At 52.0% G+C, this 17,919-nt stretch overlaps 1 protein-coding gene across 1 annotated transcript; it reads left to right on the top strand.

Moving 5' to 3' along the window:
• The first annotated feature begins 24 nt into the window (after window positions 1–24).
• On the top strand, window positions 25–16,651 carry LYAR (Ly1 antibody reactive). The gene is made up of 9 exons (XM_024573777.3): window positions 25–168; window positions 5,910–6,082; window positions 7,617–7,731; window positions 10,049–10,156; window positions 10,270–10,353; window positions 13,631–14,060; window positions 14,359–14,448; window positions 15,771–15,856; window positions 16,330–16,651. Exons 2-9 carry the CDS (start codon window positions 5,961–5,963, stop codon window positions 16,462–16,464), a joined length of 1,170 nt encoding a protein of 389 aa, XP_024429545.2. The 5' UTR covers window positions 25–168; window positions 5,910–5,960; the 3' UTR covers window positions 16,465–16,651.
• Window positions 16,652–17,919: the final 1,268 nt, after the last annotated feature.

Below are 17,919 nucleotides of genomic sequence, written 5' to 3'. Positions count from 1 at the left end.
CGTCGGCGCGCTGTGTGGCCGCGGTGCGCATGCGCGCGGGCGGCTCAGAAACGAGTTCTGCGCGGCGAAGCTGTGCTGAGAGGTGGCGGCTGCGCTGGGCGGGCGGCAGCGGCGACTCCACGTGCTCCTCGCGGCCGGTTTCAACCGTTGGCGGACGCGGGCTGAGAGGTGAGGAGCGGCGGCTCAGAGGTCCGACCTGGGAGGCTGGGCTAGAGCGAGAGGAGGGGAAGGCGGCGGGGCCAATGCCTGCAGCTCCATCAAGCGGGTCCACCTGCTTTACGCACGGGGAAGGAGGAAATCCATTCAGATCTATTTGCGCCCTGGGGAGGTCAAAGGAGTTCTGGACTTAGAATGACCAATTCTTCTCGGTTTTAAAATGGAAAGGTTCTTGTGCAGGAAACCCTCTCTTCCCTGGGCGAAGCAGGACGGTGGGTCACCGCCGGGCTGCTGTGCTGGGGACAGGGCTCTTGTCTTCTCTGGGACTTGGGGAGCTCGGTCCTTGCGGAGGAGGCCCCACGGCATGGGGGTTGAGAGCACGGACTCAGGGCCAGGTGTGAGTCCAGGTTTGCTACCCACCGGACGTGTGACCGCCTTAACCGCTTTGTGCCTCAGTTTCCTCGAATGCCCAAAGGGACTGATGCAGAACCTAACTCAGGACTGTCGTGAGGGTTACAGGAGCACAGACGTGTTGATCACCTATGACAGGGCTTGGTGCATAGTAGGTGCTCAGTAAAAGTCAGGATTTTTTTTGCAGCTCCTACTTCTGAGGAGACAGGTAGGGGAAGGAGGTGGACTGCATTTGCAAGGCTGACTTTCCTGCAGAGAGGCCCCACTTGGGACTGGTTCACACAGCACCCCTGTCCCCGTGTCTAGCATAGAGCCCGGCAGGTGGCCAGCTTCCACAGAGGGTTTTTAAACTGGAGAAGGGATGCTGTTTAAAACGGTACTGGTGACGTAGGGGGTGAGGTTGGGTTGACTTCTTCCAGCCTCAGTTTGCTCATCTGTTAAGTGGAGGTAGATGCACCATCTTCTCAGGGGGGTTGCAGAGCGCGAGGGAGCGGTCCTGCCTGAATGCACATCAAAGCCTCTAGGGTTTGGGTGGGAGGGTGGACCGTGCAGACTTGCGTGTCCTTCCCTGCACGATACCCATGGTTTCTTGGAACTGTACCCCTGAAAGAAAGGGCTGGTCTGGTTGGCCTGACGCCTTGTTTCACAGGTGGGAGAACTTGAAGTTCAGTGGGGACAGTGGCTACCTTGAGGTCAGAGTGCTCACTGGGGACTGTGCCGACGTTGCCAGCCTGGCCTGTCAGATGGACTCTTGGTGGTTGTGGTGGTGATGGGGTTTAGGTCTGTGTGTATATGTGTTTGAGAATGTTTAAAGAATAGTGAATGTAATTTTTGTAAAAAAACACAAAACAAAACCCAAAAACATAGAGGGAGGAAGATAAAAAAAAAAATCACTCCAATTCCCAATCCCAGAACTAAACTTGAGGTCGTGTTATCAGGGAACATGGTGGCAGAGTAGCACCCATGGGGTGGGGAGCCAGAGGAGACGGGGGTGAATTTGTGACGATAGATGGGTGGATTGAAGGTCCTATGTAAAGAAGCATGGGGTTAGGTGGGGACTGGGTGTCATAAATTGAAGTGCAAATTCATAGGGCACAGGAAATTCTACCATTGGGTAAGGATGAATCTTCCATATTATGTATCTTGTTTAACTTTTGGCACAATGCTCTAAGACCCATTTTATAGGTAAACGGGTTCAAGTTAGGGTACCTTGAGGTCATTTAGTTTGCAGTTGGCAGACGTGGGCTCCAGCTCAGATGTCTGGCCCTGCATCCAGGCCCAGTTCAACAGAACGTGGCTTAATAAGTTCCTCACAGTTCCCAGCCCCTCACTGATCCTGTCTCTGCACCCCAACTCAGCATCACTTTCGAGTACCTGACAACCTCCTCTGGGACACGGTGGTTTGGCGCAGTGTGGGCTGGCCTGAGGATTAAGACATGGGTCCTCATGTTTTCAAATGGAAGCTCACTTGTACAGCCTTGAAGTGTTCTGGATGAGGGCCTCAAGATCCTAGATGCCAAGTAACGGCCAAGGACACAACAAGTCAAAGTGAGAGGCAGGGCGGGAGCTCCGGCCTGTCGCCTGGCTGTTGCCTGGCTGTCAGGCTGCCCCTGCCACGAAGTGTGCCTCCAGGCAGATCGCTTGCCCTGGCTGAGTCTGGATGCCGGTGTGACCAGACCTCTTTGGGGATGTCAGTGCAGTTGTGGTCCTAAGTGTGAAGTGGCTTCGTGGACAGCTAATGGTCACATTCTGTCATTCTTCACCCTTTCCTTGGGTTAGGGCATGTGACAAGAACTCAGTAAATTGACCAGACAGATGAACAGACAGCTGGAAGCTCACACAGGTCCTGGCTGACGTTGAGGGAGGGCACCTGGGTGTACCTGGATCCCAGTGCGCGCGTGGCATCCAGTCAGTGTCTGCCGAATTGAATCACAGTGACTTACCTGGGGCCAGAACCCGCGTGTGCTCTCAGCCAGTCCAGAAACACTGCTTTCTGCTCGCCCTTCTCTGCTCTCACATGCCCGCATCTCTAGGAGGAAGGACACAGAATCTCTGTGGCTGATGGGGACGCAGCCTTGGACACCAAGAGTGAGGAGCCAGGGAAGGAAATGGGGACTCGTATTTAGGTGCAGCCCCTAAAGAACGCCGTCTTTTTACACTTGGGGCCAAACGCTGAGTGACACCCGAGCCCAGCAGACGGCGTCCTAAGTCTGCATGCAGCACACTGCCAGCTCCCCTCATGTCCCAAGAGGAAATGTCACAAGTTTCCAAACATGTCATTTGAAGGTTTAATTGTTTCAATTTCTTTCACATTTAGTCTTAGGAAATTTCAATAAGTTTAATTTTTTGTTTTAGGCAATGCTTGCTATCTTCAGTTGGAGGGACTGACGTTGCATGGTGTGTTTTTTAATTTCTGAAATTGTTAAGCCTGCACTAAGACTGGGGACACCCGTCTGCTCTGCCGTTAGGATGGTTTTCAGCTTGCTGTTCTTTGCGGCCCACCCCCCCCATACAGACAGACAGACAGACACACACAGGTGTTTCCTGCATAAATGACAGGTGTTTCCCCAGGGGGCTAGGTCAGGTGTGAGGCCCGATCAAGGTGACCCTGGGCTGGTGTGGGATATCCTCTGGGCTCTGAATAAGTGAGGAGTAAGCTCTTTAGAGGCCTTACTTATCTCATTAGCCAGCAGGCAGCCGCGGTGTCCCCATTTCATATCGGGTAAAGACCGCCCGCGGGCCACGAACCCTGCGGAGGGCACGGAGAGACTGAGTCCGACCCCTGTGCACGTTGCCCTTTCTGCGCGGGAAAGACGACGCACCGATTTCTGCGTGTGCACATTTGCCGTGCAAGACTGAATGGGGACATCTTTCCCGTGGACGTGCGATCAAATTCCAGTCCTCTCCTAGCTGATGTTTGCGCTCTGTGTGGCTAGTCCCCAGAGGGGCGACATGTTTTGCACAGACGTTCCCAGCAGCTTTTTTGTCAACATCACTGGCTTCTTTCAGTCCATACATTTTGTTTCCGCCCATCCTTCAATTCCAGACCTTCCACGACAAGCCGAGTCTCTCAAGGGGATCTCAAAGCTTGCTGAAGCCTCCTCCTCTTCCCTCGTCCCCCTCACCCAGGAAACAGAATAAACTTCAACAAGGAAGTTCAGGAAGCTCTAGGGCCCAGGGCTGTCCAACCTGCGGCCCGCAGGCCACATGCAGCCCAGGGTGACTGCATGTGGCACAGCACAAAATCGTAAATTACTTAAAACATTATGAGGGTTTTTTTGTGTGTGTGTGTGTGTGATTGATTACATGTTGCAGTGTATTTAATGTGTAGCCCAAGACAACTGTTCTTCCAGTGTGTCCCAGAGATGCCAAAAGGTTGGACGCCCCTGCCTAGGCCATAGCTTAACTCCGAGGGGGTATTTTTTCATTGTTGAATTTTGTTATGAAAGTACTTACACATTTTTTAGCAGATAATTTGACTTACCGCAGCTGCTCCTGCCTTGTGTGTACGATGGCCATCTGTTTCTTGGTGGTGAGCTAATGGTTTGCCCTTGTTCTTACACCAAAGTGCCCCTACCAACTGTTTACTTGATAACGTGGTGCTGGCTCTTGGTCCAGCCTTTGTTTCCCCTGAGAGGCCGGGCAGCCACTGTCCTTGCTGCCTGTCGCGAACTGAGCATCCTTCCACCCTTGCAGAATGCTAAGCTTGGAGGGGGCCGCGTCATTGTCCACGTGATGCCCCCCCCCCCCCCAGGACTCGCGACAGTGTCCCACACCTTCACCGTGCCCAGAGGGGAGGCAGCATGGCTGCTGCACAGCCCAGAACACACAGGCCTGTTGCTTTCCTCGGATTCTGTGCAAGGCTGTAGTTGACCACATGCCCTCCCTTGCTCGTCTACCCTGGTGGTGAGTGGTAGGGGGGAACCTGGGCCAGGGCCTGCGTTTATACATAGTCCAACAGGCAAGCTCCGGTCCAGCAGTGCCCTGAAGGGTCAGAAGCCCCCACAAGACATGAGCTGGGCCTTCATAAACCAGGAGTTGCAGCCGGGACGTACATTTCCATTCCAGGCTCAGTGGCTGGGAGCAGCCCTGGTCTCTGCTTCAGTGTGAGCTCTCCAGCAGTGACCCGGCCCGTGGTGGTGGAGGAGGGAGTGATTCAGGCACGAGCCTGCTGTGGGCACTGAGAGGCCCTCGTTTGTGCTGAAGGGTTTGGGGGTGAAGTCTTACCTTAGGCAGACCACCCCAGTTGCCTTGATCTTTGCGCTAATTTTCTGAGTGAGCAAACAAGTGCTGGGTCAAACAGTTCTCAATAGTTTTGCTATGACACTTGTTTGTACTGGAAAACAACAGTACTCTTTAAGAGTCTAGTGACTAAACAGTTACATAAGCACAGGAAGTTACTGTGACTTCTGTCACACTTTCGAGAAATTTGAATTTTTTTGAGCAGAGTAGCAGCTCCGGGGTTTTTTAAATTGTGGTTATGTATCTGTGCGGCCATATGTACTGTTGACCCAGTGCCGGGCACAGGTGGGTCTGTGCGCCTGCCAGTAATTCAGCGCCCGGCAGTGAGGACAGCTGAGGGGTCCCCCTGTTTATTGCACTGACAGGAAGCCCACGAAGGAGGCCCCTCACCCGTTCCCTCTCTGCTAGGCCTCAGGGCACAGCGTCCTGTATTGCCATCTGAGGGTACGTGGTAGTGCCGACCGGAATGTCTCTTGTGTTCTTAGGATTGTTTGTAGGGCTCTTCTCTTCTTTCTAAAGCTCCCTCAGCCGCCCTCGTTATGTTCTTATTGTATCAGTATTTGGGGACCTGAAGTACTTTGCAGTACACACCTAAGGGTGAGAGAGAGATTGGTGGGGGGTGGAGAAAGGGAGAGAGAGTTATTAGAAAAGGTAAGATACTTCACTTAATGCCCCCCAAACTTGGCATGTTTAGAGCCGGCTACCAAGTGTAAATCCTGGTTCTGCTGCTGTGTGACCTTGGGCAAGTAACCTACTCTCTCTGTGCCTCAGTACCTCATGTGGACTGTGAACGATAGTCTCCCCCTCGGAGTGTTGCTGTGAGGGTCAACGTTAACACGGGTAAAGCTATTAGGGGGCCCAGAGCGTGGCGAGCAAGCACCCCACAAATGTTAGCCATTGGTGTCGTCGTTCATTGTAATTTTGCCCCATGGTGGTACAGTTGCATGTAGCTGGCTCTTCGACTTCGATTCTGTTGGTTGTAGTTCTCTTCAAGTGACATTCTGGTTGAAAAGTTAGCCGTATGATTGTTCATTGAGAATAAAAGTTTCGGGTTACAATGATAATTACCTCTTTTTCCCTTTACTTTTGATTTCTTTTAGGACAAGACTCAGAGTCTCTCTCGGACAGAGAACCACACCGCTCAGCTAAACATGGTGTTTTTCACCTGCAACGCGTGCGGCGAGGCCGTGAAGAAAGCGCAGGTGGAGAAGCACGCGGCCGCCTGCCGGGGCTGCGAGTGCCTGTCCTGCATCGACTGCGGCACAGACTTCTGGTGAGTCCCGGCGGCTCATGCTGGAGGGAGGACATCGTGCAAAGGGCAGATGTGGGTGCAGGACCATTTGCCCTGCACGGACGCATTAGCGAGGAAACGGGAGGAAGGGGGGCTGTGGCGGCAGGAGTGCCTGACCAGGCAGTGTGGCCGCCTCGGTAGCCGGTCGCCGGAGCCTGGGCAGGGGCCGCAGAGCAAGGCCTCAGGGGCCAGCGTGCCGACCGCACTGAAGAGATGGTCTACAAACCAGAAAAGGCGTGCACTGATTCACAGAGCGGGGCATCCGAGAGAAGAGGCCAGGCCCTGCCGGGGGGCGGGGGGGGGGGGGCGCTCCTGCTCCCTGAGTGTGTCCGACACTTCCGCTGGGGCGGGGGGACACAGCAGATCTTGAGTGTTCACCCACTGTCTTCCCGAGGGCCGTCTGTAGCTGGCCAACCTCCTCCGTCGTCTCAGCCCCTGCAGCCTCAGAGGTGCTGGTAAAAGGGCGCTGTGCTGCCTCTGCCCACTGTCCTCTGTGGCATTTGGATGCTGTTTGCCGACAGTACGTTTTAATTTTATTCTAGAGCAGTGATATTAAAAAAAAAAACCACTTGAAAACTGCTACAGTCTTGTTCATACCTAATCCTAGGAAGAAGCTTGTCACATAAAACAGGTGAAATGGGTTCTTTCTCACTACGGGTTTGCCTCTGACCTTCCCACACAGTTCCCTGAAGGCCCCATACAACTTCCAAGAGATTGAAACAGAGTTGAGACTTTCTCTCTTCCCAAGACTCTGAGATCCAGAACTTTTTAGTGATCTAACACTGTTTAAAAAAAAGTTATTTTTGTTGAGGTGTAATTGACATATACAATTACATTTGTTTCATGTGTATGTTATGATTCAATATCTGTATATATTGCAGAAATGGTCACAATAAGTCTAGTTAACATCCATCCCCATACATAGTCACAAAAGTTTTTCTCTTGTGATGGGGACTCTTGAGCTCTAACCCCTCCGCCGCTCTCAAATGTCTACAGACTATAGTCACTGTGCTGTGCAGGGCGCCCTCGTGACTTTGTAACTTAGTTTAATTTCTTACTGTTTTTATTGAGGTATATTGATGTACAACATTATATTAATTCTGGTACCACCATTTTACACCAGCTTTTAACTTACATTCCAACTAATTATTGATTGCCTATGTTACCTGGAAATCTTACAGATCTTGTAACTTGAGATAAAGCCGCCTATTGCAGAGAACTTATTTTATTCAGTATAGAGTCACTTATGACTAACAACAAGCACTGCCCATCAGTTAGGTTTAAGGCATTTGGATGTAAAAGTGGGTGGGAAGTTTGGTGGCAGGTTCCGTATGGGCCAGTATGGCGGAAGGAAGCCGTGGCCGTGCAGCAGGGTGTGAGCAGAGTGGGTGAGGCAGGTGGGGGTGCTGGGGCAGAGGGGGCGAGGGGCGGGGGGGCGAGGAGCAGCGCCGGGCTGGCGTGCGACAGCCTCGGCTCTGAGCATCGGTGTGACGGTGGGGCCTCTGTCACCTCACAGGGGCGACGACTATAAAAGCCACGTGAAGTGCATGAGTGAGGATCAGAAGTATGGTGGCAAAGGCTGTGAAGGTAAAACTCACAAAGGCGACCTGAAACAGCAGGCGTGGATTCAGGTAAGGGCTAGTGCGTCTCCTAGCTTCACCTGACACCGTCCACTTTTCTTTGAAGCCTGGGGAACTGAGAATGAAGGCGTCCTCCCTGTGGACTGGGCCACAAACGGCGTGTCTCGGCGTAGACCGAGCTTGAGCAGCTGAGCCGGCAGAAGAGCCCGTGTTCCTCTGTCAGTAGCTGCAGTGCGGTTTGTCCTTAATCCGCATGTTTTGTAGGTCGCTTGCAAAAATACTTCAGAGTTCTCACTAGCTTTCATTTTGCTGTAAAGCTTCTATAACTCAAATCATGTTAATCTGTCATGAATGTTGATATCAGAACTGGGCAAAATAAAGACATTTTCGTAAATACGAGGAACTTTCTACTTAGATAAAATGATGCCATGCACAATAAAAATGACAAAGCAACAAAATTCCTAATTCATTGAGAAGAGTAACTTCCAGAATGTTGCTCACCATTTACAGAATAGATAGCAGGGGGGAAGGATTTAGAAAGGAAGGGAGAAGAATGAAAAGACAGATGTCGTCTATGCGGAAGTTCTGTGTTTTCCTAGAAACCACATAAATAATAGTCCCTCCGTGACAGAGTTTGAGCGGGAACTTTCCGAGACCGGCTGGCTTACTGAGTCACGGACTCCTGGCCAGGAGGGCTGCCAGCGTTTGCCCAGTGCAGACCGAGAAGCTAGTGAAACCCGTAGGATATTCAGGCTGGCCTCCAGCAGGCCATTTTTTGGGTACGACATCTGTCATCCTCCCAAGAAATGGAGGACACTGCGAGGCCCCTGAGCTCGAGGGCCCGTGTGCTTGAGCTCCACCCCGCTGTCACCACGTGTGAAGGAAATCTCTGCAGCAGGCCCGGCACACGAGGGGCTGCCCCCTCCGCCTGGGGAAGCAGTCTCACCGGGTGCAGCCACGCCCACGTGCCTGCACGCTGGCTGTGGCTGCCGCACGCTGCAAGCGCTGAGTGGTCAGGCCGGCAGCTGGCTGGTGTGTGGAGCCTGAAGTCTCTGCCGCCCGGCCTCTTACGGAACTGGGTGCTCTGGTGACCACCTCTGCTGTCCACTGTCATGTCCTGTCTCAACAATTGCCTCTGTCCTCCGCCTTCACTGTGATCACATGGGCTTTTGTCTCCGGCACGAGGATTTGATTTCCGTTTCTGTTCTGCGCTTGTTGCCACATGTATTTATCAGGTGGCAGTGCTAGTGTCTTGGTTCCCAGCTGCCTCCTGGTCCTTTTTGCCCTCACTTTGTCGTGTCCACTTGGCCTTGATTCTTTGGATCATGTTTGGTTTGTTCACATTCTTTCTTTTGTCCAGTTTTTCAAAACGGGTGAATGATCCACGGTACACAGTTTAGCACTTAGACCACGTTTAAGCCGCCGATTAAGTACATTCACCACCGCTTGTCCCTTCCCAATCGAGTGACGTTGACACCCTGCCAGAAATCATCTGGCCTCACGTGCAGGGGTCTGTTTGTGGCCCCTGTCCCACCGGTCTGTGCCCTGTCTCTATGCCAGTTCCACAATGTGTTGGTTATTCTAGCTTTGTGTCAAGGGGTAGAAGCTTTGACATCAAGGTGTGAGACTGCCAGCTTTGTTCTTCTTTCTCAAGATGGATTTGGCCAGGGAGCCCCTTGGGAGTCCCATGTGAACGTGCGTGTAGAGCCCTCTGTTATTGGGGGAAAGTCATTCGGATGTTCACAGGGATTGTGTTCGAACCCGTGGGTCACTTGGGTGGTACCGACATCTCAGTAAGTCTTCCAGCCACAAACATTTCCATTTATTTGTGTCGTCGTTTTTCCAGCAGCGTTTTGTAGTTTTAAGTAGATGTCTTTCATACACTCCTTGGTTAAGTTTGTGCCTAAGTAGTTTATTCTTTTTCATGCTGATGTAAATGGAATTGTTTTCTTAATTTCTGTTTCAGGTTGTTACTTTGTACAAATGCTCCTTGACTGTTGGGTGTCAGTTCTGCAGGGCTGCTGGACTTGTGCACTGGGTCCAGAGGTTCTTCCTGTGGAATCTTCAGGGTGTTCCACGTGTAGGCCACGTTGGCTGTGGCCACGTTGGCTGTGGCCATGTTGGCTGTGGCCACGTTGGCTGTGGCCACGTTGGCTGTGACCCGAGATCATTGCACTTCTTTCTGATTTGCATGCCTTTTGTTTCCTTTCCTCACCGGATGGCCCTGGCCAGGACCGCTGATACTAACGTGTGGCATTTGTAAGCATAGACGTTAATAAAAACCTGGACTTGAAATGTGAATTCTGTAGCCATGGCTACAAGAAACTCATGTGTCAGTTTATTTTTCTTTTATTTTTCTTTTTTCCAGAAAATTAATGAATCAATAAAAAGACCCAATGTCAGCCCCAAAGTGAGAGAACTTTTAGAGCAAATTAGTGGTTTTGACAACATTCCGAGGAAAAAGGCGAAATTTCAGGTACGTAGCCGATGGGGCTTCCTGCCCGAAGGGAGACTGGGGCAGCGGTGGCAGCTTGCGACCCGGCCCGTCAGGTGGGGTGCACGCTCTTGTTTCCGCCTTGTTCCTTGCAGAATTGGATGAAGAACAGTTTAAAAGTTCATAATGAATCGATTCTGGAGCAGGTGTGGGATCTCTTTTCTGAAGCTTCCAGCAATGTAAGTCCGATCTCATTTTAGATTCGTAGTGTGGCAGAATGATCAGTAGTGATGCAAGGGGAATGTCATATTTTTGGAGGTCAAGACAGCCTTCTTTTTCAGAGAGCCTCTTTGGGCCTTCATTTATGGGGAGGAATAAACTGAATGCCTTGCAGAGAAGAGTTCCTTATTGTGCACAGAAAGGTATTTAACCCTGACGTTTGATGACGGTGGCTGCTAGCATGATCGGCTTAGAAGTCAGGCAGCGGGGCACACTGGAGACAGCAGGAGCTTTGGGTGTCTGACAGACCTGGCCTGAGCCCCTGCTGCTCTCCGCCAGACGTTCGATCTTGGGCGTGCTAACTAACTTCTCTGAGCCTCAGTTTCCTTTGCTTGGAAAAATGGGGCGCCACGTTCAGTCTTTCACTTATTCGTTCAGTACCGACTGAGTGCCTGGCCTGCGGCAGGACGCGAACAAAACTACCAACTACCTCATGTGGTGAGAGGGCCGTGAAGGGAAGTAAACAGGTGGGGCCACAGAGTGACAGGGTGGTCTTTTAGGAAAGGGGAGAAGGGTCACCAGGGTCCCTTAACGTGCTGTAGTTTTAAAATAGATGAGACTACAGAACATCCCACCTGGTGCCCGGCTCTCAGTCGGCCCTCGGTAAGCGTCTCTTTCCCTCTGGTGGAAGGAGAATCCCACGGGATTAATCGGCCAGCTGCCTGCCAGTCAGAGTGGCTGTGTGTGTGAGTTCCCAGGTGCGGGGCACCTCTGAGAGTGTGCGTGTGCTGTCGTGTGGCCACATTGTGGGGCACAGTGTTAACTTGATTTTTTTCCACCTTAATTCAGTTGCACTGTCTTCCTATTTGGATCTTACATCCCATTTGGAGACTTACATCATTAGTAGTTTAAAAAAACCCATTGGGTCTGGCTGGTCTTTTATTCCAGTCACGTTGTTGGAGTTGATTTGCTTTATATGCAGAGAATATTTAATTTAATTTAAATCATTTATTTATTTATTTATTTTGTAAACGATTTTATTGATTTATATTTAGAGAAAGGGGAAGAGAGGGAGAAAAACATCAGTGTGTGGTGTTTTTCTGGGTCCCCTACTGGGGACCTGGCCCGCAGCCCAGGCATGTGCCCTGACTGGGAGTCGAAACTGTGACCCTTTGGTTTGCAGGGCGGCGCTCAGTCCACTGAGCCACACCAGCCAGGGCTGGCACCTATTTTTGAAAGGTTGTTTCCATTGCTTTTACTGAGAATCAAAGATTTGAAATAATTTAGTTCAACTACAGAGTTTTTTTAAAAATAAAGTTCTTTGCCGTCTCCCTTTTGAAGCTGTGAACTTTGTGAGAATGGACTAAAGTGGCCAGTAAGTAGCTCAGGGCAGGCCCTCGTTTGTCGTTGCGGTGCCTTCGCCCTGTGAGCTCTGCAGCGCATCCCCGTGGGTGGTGCAGAGCAAGGTCCTGCGGCCCCGTTCGCTCGTGTTTGCAGTGTCATCCCTCCCTCTACTCCGCTGGGCAGTGGGGCGGCCTTCTCTGCTCTGCTGTGGCACTTTCTACACCAGCACAGCTGGCACCCGGTCACGGGACCCAAGGCCTGCCCTCACGCAGCTGCGTCTCCAAGGGGGAGACAGACAACTGCGTCTGTGGGTGTGGGCTGTAATGTCAGGTCGCCTGGGAAGGAATCGGAGGCAGGAGGGGCAGGGGGCCGAGGAGGGTGCTCAGTTAGGTAGGAGCCCGTGAAGGCGGCGCAGAGGAGACCACAGTGGGGGAGAGCCTGGAATGAAGTAGAAAGTAGATGGGGAATGGATTCACCGCTCACTGATTAGTGACTGCTGGTGGGCTAGAAGCATGTCCCCGCCTCCCTCACTCTTCCTTCCCTCCTGTGGGTGGGGGGGTGGGGCAAGGCACCAGCTAGAGACTTGTTCTGAATTGGGTGGACAGTGGGCTGAGGCCTGTGGCCCTTGGTGGTTATAATAACTGACACGCAGTAAGAACAAAATTGTGGGGGAGATGGGAAGCTTCTTTGCCCTCTTCTTCCTCCTGGGTCCGTTCTGAACTCATTCTCTGCTTCCTCCCCCACGCTCCTGGACTGCCTTATTTCCCTGAGCTGCTGCTGAGAAAGCTCCAACCATGTAGTTCAACACTCATTTCCTAGGTGCTGCTCCTTTTCCAGAGGCCGTGCGCTGGTGTCGGAGTGAGGCGTGATTTGCAGCATCCTTGTACCTCAGTTAAAGCTGGTCTTCCTTTATTTGGTCCGGACTTGGGAGGCAGTAGCTCCCTGCTTGGGACCTAGTCTCCGGAGGGGGAAGACGGAAGGTGACTTGTCGGAGTCAGCTGGCTGGTCACTTACAGGGATAGAACTTGGGCGAGGCTGCGGAAGCATCAGTTCAGTGACTTCCCGGAGCTGCTGCTGCCACTGACCCACTTCCTTCCCCGCCAGGCACCCCTGGGCCCATGGCAGTTCCACAGGTGTCCTGTGAGCAGGGCCGGTGTATAGATTCCCAGCACGTTTCGAGTCCGGGAGCACAGCAGGCACCGGGACGAACTGTGCTGAAGTCACTTAAAAACAGGAGGCGCAGACTGATTGAGTCAGGGAGCGCGTGCAGGAGGTGGGAAGGCGCTCTTCCCCGTCCGCCTAGCTCCTCAGTCTCTGGGACTCCTGAGCACCGCCCTCAGGGGCACCAGCTCATCTGAGTGACGAGGAGATTTTGCCTCTGTCTGGTACTTGGTCGTTCACAAAGCCCTTTGCATGCTTCAGCCTGGTGTGTTGAACGTCCTCTGTACTGGGCTTGTGACATTTCTTTTCTCCTTTTATTTGTACACCAGCTGTATGAGAAGGGGTTACTGCCTTCATTTTACAGACAAGGAGACAGGTGTGGAGCAGATAAATAACTTGCCCTAGTCATTGACAGAGCTGGAACTTGAACCCAGGTCCGCAGATACATAAACCTTCTGGTTTCTGCCACACAGAAGTGCTCGCCTTTCATGGAAAAGCAGGGTGCACAGTGAGCCAGAAGGGAAGGTCTGGCTGAAGTGGTCTCAGGGTTCTTCCCGCTTCCGGTGGAATGGAAGCGTCTGGTAAACACAGAGAGGGTGTGGGCGCGGGCAGGCCCGCCCAGGTTGTGTGTTTCTGCCGTGTGTGAACTGTGGGGTGGTCACGGCTCTGAAGTGTTAAGTAGTGAAGACTTTTTTTTCTTGGGTCCGTGTGTGCGGTAGATGCACGCAGTGCGTGAACAGGTGTGTCTGGAGTGCACACTTACCGTGTTTCCTGGGTTTGCTTCATGACCAGGAGCCAGTCAGTAAAGGGCAAGAGGAACAGCCACTCAACCAAGTGGCAAAGCCGCCTGCAGACATCTCCACCAAGCTGGCACCTTCCAAAGCAAATGACACCGTGGAAGGACAAGCAGAAGCGAAGAAAAATAAGAGAGAAAGGAAGGAAGAGCGGCAGAAGCATAGAAAAAAAGAAAAGAAAGAACTAAAATTGGAAAACCACCGAGAGAATTCGAAGAGTCAGAAGACTAAAAAGCGCAAAGTGAGACAGGAGGCCAGGCAGGAGGCTGGAGCAGGGGAGGCCCCCGAGGCCGCCGGCCCCGCAGGGAAGAAGGGCCACAGGAAGAAGAACAAGGGCCAGCGTGCGGAGGAAGCGGGAGTGGACGGAGCCGCGGACAAGGCAGAGACTAGAGCCAGTCCAGGAAAAAGAAAGCGGAAGCTCTCTGAAGGTATGTGGTTAGCTCATACTGTGAGGCTCGTTAGAAACTAGAGCTGTGGACTTGGGATGTGTGAAATCTGTTAGACCTTGCGTTTTAAACCGAGTAAGACAAAGAGCATAAGCTTGGGGTCAGGCCAAGCTAGGCTCAGTCCAGGCGAGTGACTTCACCTCTCAACTCCCCATTTGCCCCTGACCCAGAGGAGAAACCCCACGTACTGGGTTGCTTGGGGGACCAGCACAATGATGGGTGGACATGTAGCTGATGTCATAAATGCCAAAATCTCTCTGTTTTAAAAATCTCTGTTTAGTTGAAGCAGATTCTAAGAACAAAAAGATAAAGTTCCCAGGACATTCTGAGGGCGGAGAACCAGAAAACCATGAAGCTGTTCCTGCCAAAGGTATCACTTCCAGCTCTAGCGGGTGGGTCAGTCCGTTGGTGCCCCATCCCGTCTACCAGCACTTGTGGGTTCAGTTCCTGGTCAGGGCACACACCTGGGTTAAGGTTCCATTGCCAGTCAGGGCCCCCGGGGAGGTGACCAATCAGTGTTTCTGTCTCACATCTCTTTCCCCCCTTCCCTCCCTCTCTTTACTCCGGCCCTCACCCCCCTTCTTCTTGGTTGAAGATTAAAACAAAAAAAAAGATACCGCTTCCATCATTTGGAAGGCTCTGCCCTCTTTAGGTTGGGGGAGGACACGGTGAACCAGGGCCTTCTGGTGGGTCATACCCTCCAGAGGCGTGTGGGAGAATTTGAAGCTAAGGTGTGACCCCACAGGCATCGATGAGAACTGTGTGGGTGATGTGTGCAGCGTCTGTCTTGCTGGAAGGGTGAGGGAAAGCAGGTAGGATCGGGAATTAGTGTGACCTCTGGAATGGAAGAGAAACCCAGCACCGCTTTCTGAGACCTGGCTCCTTCCCTTTCTCCCACCAGACCGGCTGTCCCCTCCTTATCTCTGGGTCTGTCCCTCGTGTCTCCTTGCTTGGAACTCCGTGGCCACCCTTCTTCCTCAGCTAGAATGTGTACCTGTCAGAATCCAGTCTCTGGCCCTTCAGGTTCCTGTTAAATGCTGCCTCCTCCACAAGCTGCCCCTATTCCTCGGGCCTGAAGCATCCCCTGGTGTCCCGCCAGTTAAGAAGAGATCCAAGGGCTCAGTGGGAATTGAGGCTTTATTAATGGAGGTTCAGTGACTGCCCAAGTTGGGTTAGATCTCTGAGCTTGGAACTCACCTCCAACTTACTATGTATATACGAGGCTTTTAAAAAACAGTTTTGAGGTCATTGTAGATTCTCGTGAAGTTGTAGAGTGAGTTTAGCCCATGTGTAGTAATATCTGTGGCTGTCCTCTCACATTCCAAGTGACACTCCTTTGCTCATGTCTGGCTCACTGTGCTTGGCTCCCTGATCTTGGTGGATGCTTAGTCTTGCTGAGGTTGTTCAGTGCAACTGTATCTTTTTACAGGGATTTGTAGAGGTGACGGTATTTGTGACACTTAGTTAACCCGCTCACTTGGAGAACAGGGAGGGTGAAGGGTAGCCAGGGCTTCTAGGCCACCGGGTTGGACAAGTCACGTGCCTGCCGCATAATGCTATGGTGCCCCGCCCACACGGGATTGGCTCACGTTCCGGGTAGCAAGTAGATGTGCAGAAGTCATTTCTCTACCCTTCTGGTAGCGGGTAGCACAACAAAAACACATGCTTTACATGCTGTTCTTTGTATTGCAGGTAAATTCAACTGGAAGGGGACTATTAAAGCAATTCTGAAGCGGGCACCAGACAACGAAATAGCAATCAAAAAATTAAGGAAAAAGGTATGGCCCGTGCACCTAGGTACATAAGCTGGGGAGAATGAGTTCTTCATTCTAAAATGTACAGTTTTTAAAGCTACCTGTGTGTGTGTGTCAGCGGCTTCCACGTCACCCTGGCGCTTCCCTGGGCTGGTGGGGCGGGGTCCGGCCGAGGCCTGCGACCCCTCTGCAGCTGGAGCAGGGCCTGCGTTACTTGGAGATTGTTCTAGATAGTTTGCTGAATTTTGATTTTTCCCAAGCAACGGTTTCTTCTCTGTTTTTAACTCTTTATCAACGTGGGGCCCGCTGGTAGCCAGGTGCTCGCCCACGTGGCTGCCTAGATTTCACAAGCAGTGCCCCATGTGACCGGCACCGGGCCTTCTACTTCCTGCTGCCCCCCCACCCCCACCCCCCGCCCCGCCCGGGTTAGAGAAAGAGCATGGGAGGTCGGTTCCCAGACAGGGACCCTCGGCTGACAGCTGTTCTTCCCTGGGAAGGTTTTGGCTCAGTATCACACGGTGACAGGTGCACGTCACCTGTCTGAAGAGGAGCTCCTGGTCATCTTCAATAAGAAAATCAGCAAGAACCCCACCTTTAAGTTACTGAAGGACAAGGTCAAGCTTCTGAAATGAACGTTTTTATATTTATAAATTGAGTGCATTCTGTTGATTTATTCTTTTCACTGCTGTTTGTAAAACACGTAATGGATAATAACAACTCACATTTTGCTTTCCTAACCTGGACTTTTAAGTTAAGAAGAATATATATTTTTGGTAGAACTTTTATAAGAAAATAAACTATATTGTCCAAAATACTAAATTCGAGATGGTGAGTATAATTATACATATTCCTATGTGGAAAGTATTTTTAAATGTCGCAAGTCAAAACATCACCCCTCCTGTGCTCAGACTAACATGTATTTGCTTTAACTACACCCTTTCTGCGTGAGGTTATCTGTGGGTGTGTCTGTGCGGTTGAGCTGTGTGTGGGGGTCACAGCGGTCCCGCACGTGTGGTGTGCACAGCTGCTTGTGCGTGGTGACCCCTCCCTGGCCTGGAGCGCCGCTCTTTTGCTGGACGGTGTGTCCACACTGCGGCCCGCCCAGCCTCTCTCAGTGGAAGACAGATGTGTCAGCAGCTAGGCCTGGGAGTGGCCCGGAGAACAGCTCCTGCGAACGGGCCCGTTGCTGAGCCCACTGTGGCTGCAGTGCTCTGGCCGGATTGAAATGCTTTCGGAAATGCTCTTCCAAGGCCTCGCTTACTGTGCCGGAGACTTGCGCTGTGCCACTTTCGCTACCTGAGTAGGTTTTGGCCACAAGTCCCTTCAAAGTGGAATTGCCCTTTTATACAGTGCTAGCTTGTAGTCAGCACCTCATCCCATGGGGGAAGCAAGAACGGGACATGGTGATGAGTTGGGATGAGGGGGATTCGCAGAGGGAAGGGAAGGCCAGGTGCTGTTGGAACCTCCGTTCGAGATGGGCCCGAGGAGCCGGCTGAGCCTAGCAGCACTGCTCAGCTCTGATTTGGGACGGGCCGCTGGGTAGTGATGGGTGGGCTTCAGTGGCACTGTGTCCGGGTGAGTGAGGACTGAGACCTTAGAGTCAGGCCTGCAGTCAGGCCCTGGCTTGGTCCTTTAAGAGCTAACCTTTCTGAAGCTCACTCGTTTCACCTGGACAGAGGGATAAAGGTCCCTCTCGGGTGAGTGGGTGCACTAATTTGTGTAGAGTACACGGCACCGTCCCTAAACCTAGCGGAGATGCATTCAGTGGTTACTCTCACTACTGTTACTGTCTTCAGTGACAGTGTTTGAGAGCCTTGGACACTGGAAAATGGTAAAGTGCATCCTGACCCAGATCGTGTGGTCAGGGACAAAACAGAGCCCGCTGCGACTCCGGGGGCCAGTCAAGGAGGAGCTTCTGCTCTCATGTTCTCTGCCCCTGTGCGCAGTCGGGGCGCAGAGCTGCTCCCTGAGAGTCACGCTGATGTACCACACCTTAGCTTTTCGAGATTTGTGTTGACTGGGTTTTTTGTCAGTTTCACTGTGATGCATGTGAGGCAAAATCTGGCAAAATTAAAAGATAAACTGAT

This window comes from Desmodus rotundus, chromosome 4 (genome assembly GCF_022682495.2).
Source record: "Desmodus rotundus isolate HL8 chromosome 4, HLdesRot8A.1, whole genome shotgun sequence".
In the NCBI taxonomy this organism is placed as follows: Eukaryota; Metazoa; Chordata; class Mammalia; order Chiroptera; family Phyllostomidae; genus Desmodus; species Desmodus rotundus.
Note: the sequence above shows the minus strand (reverse complement) of the source record. Positions and strands in the feature narration are given on the sequence as shown.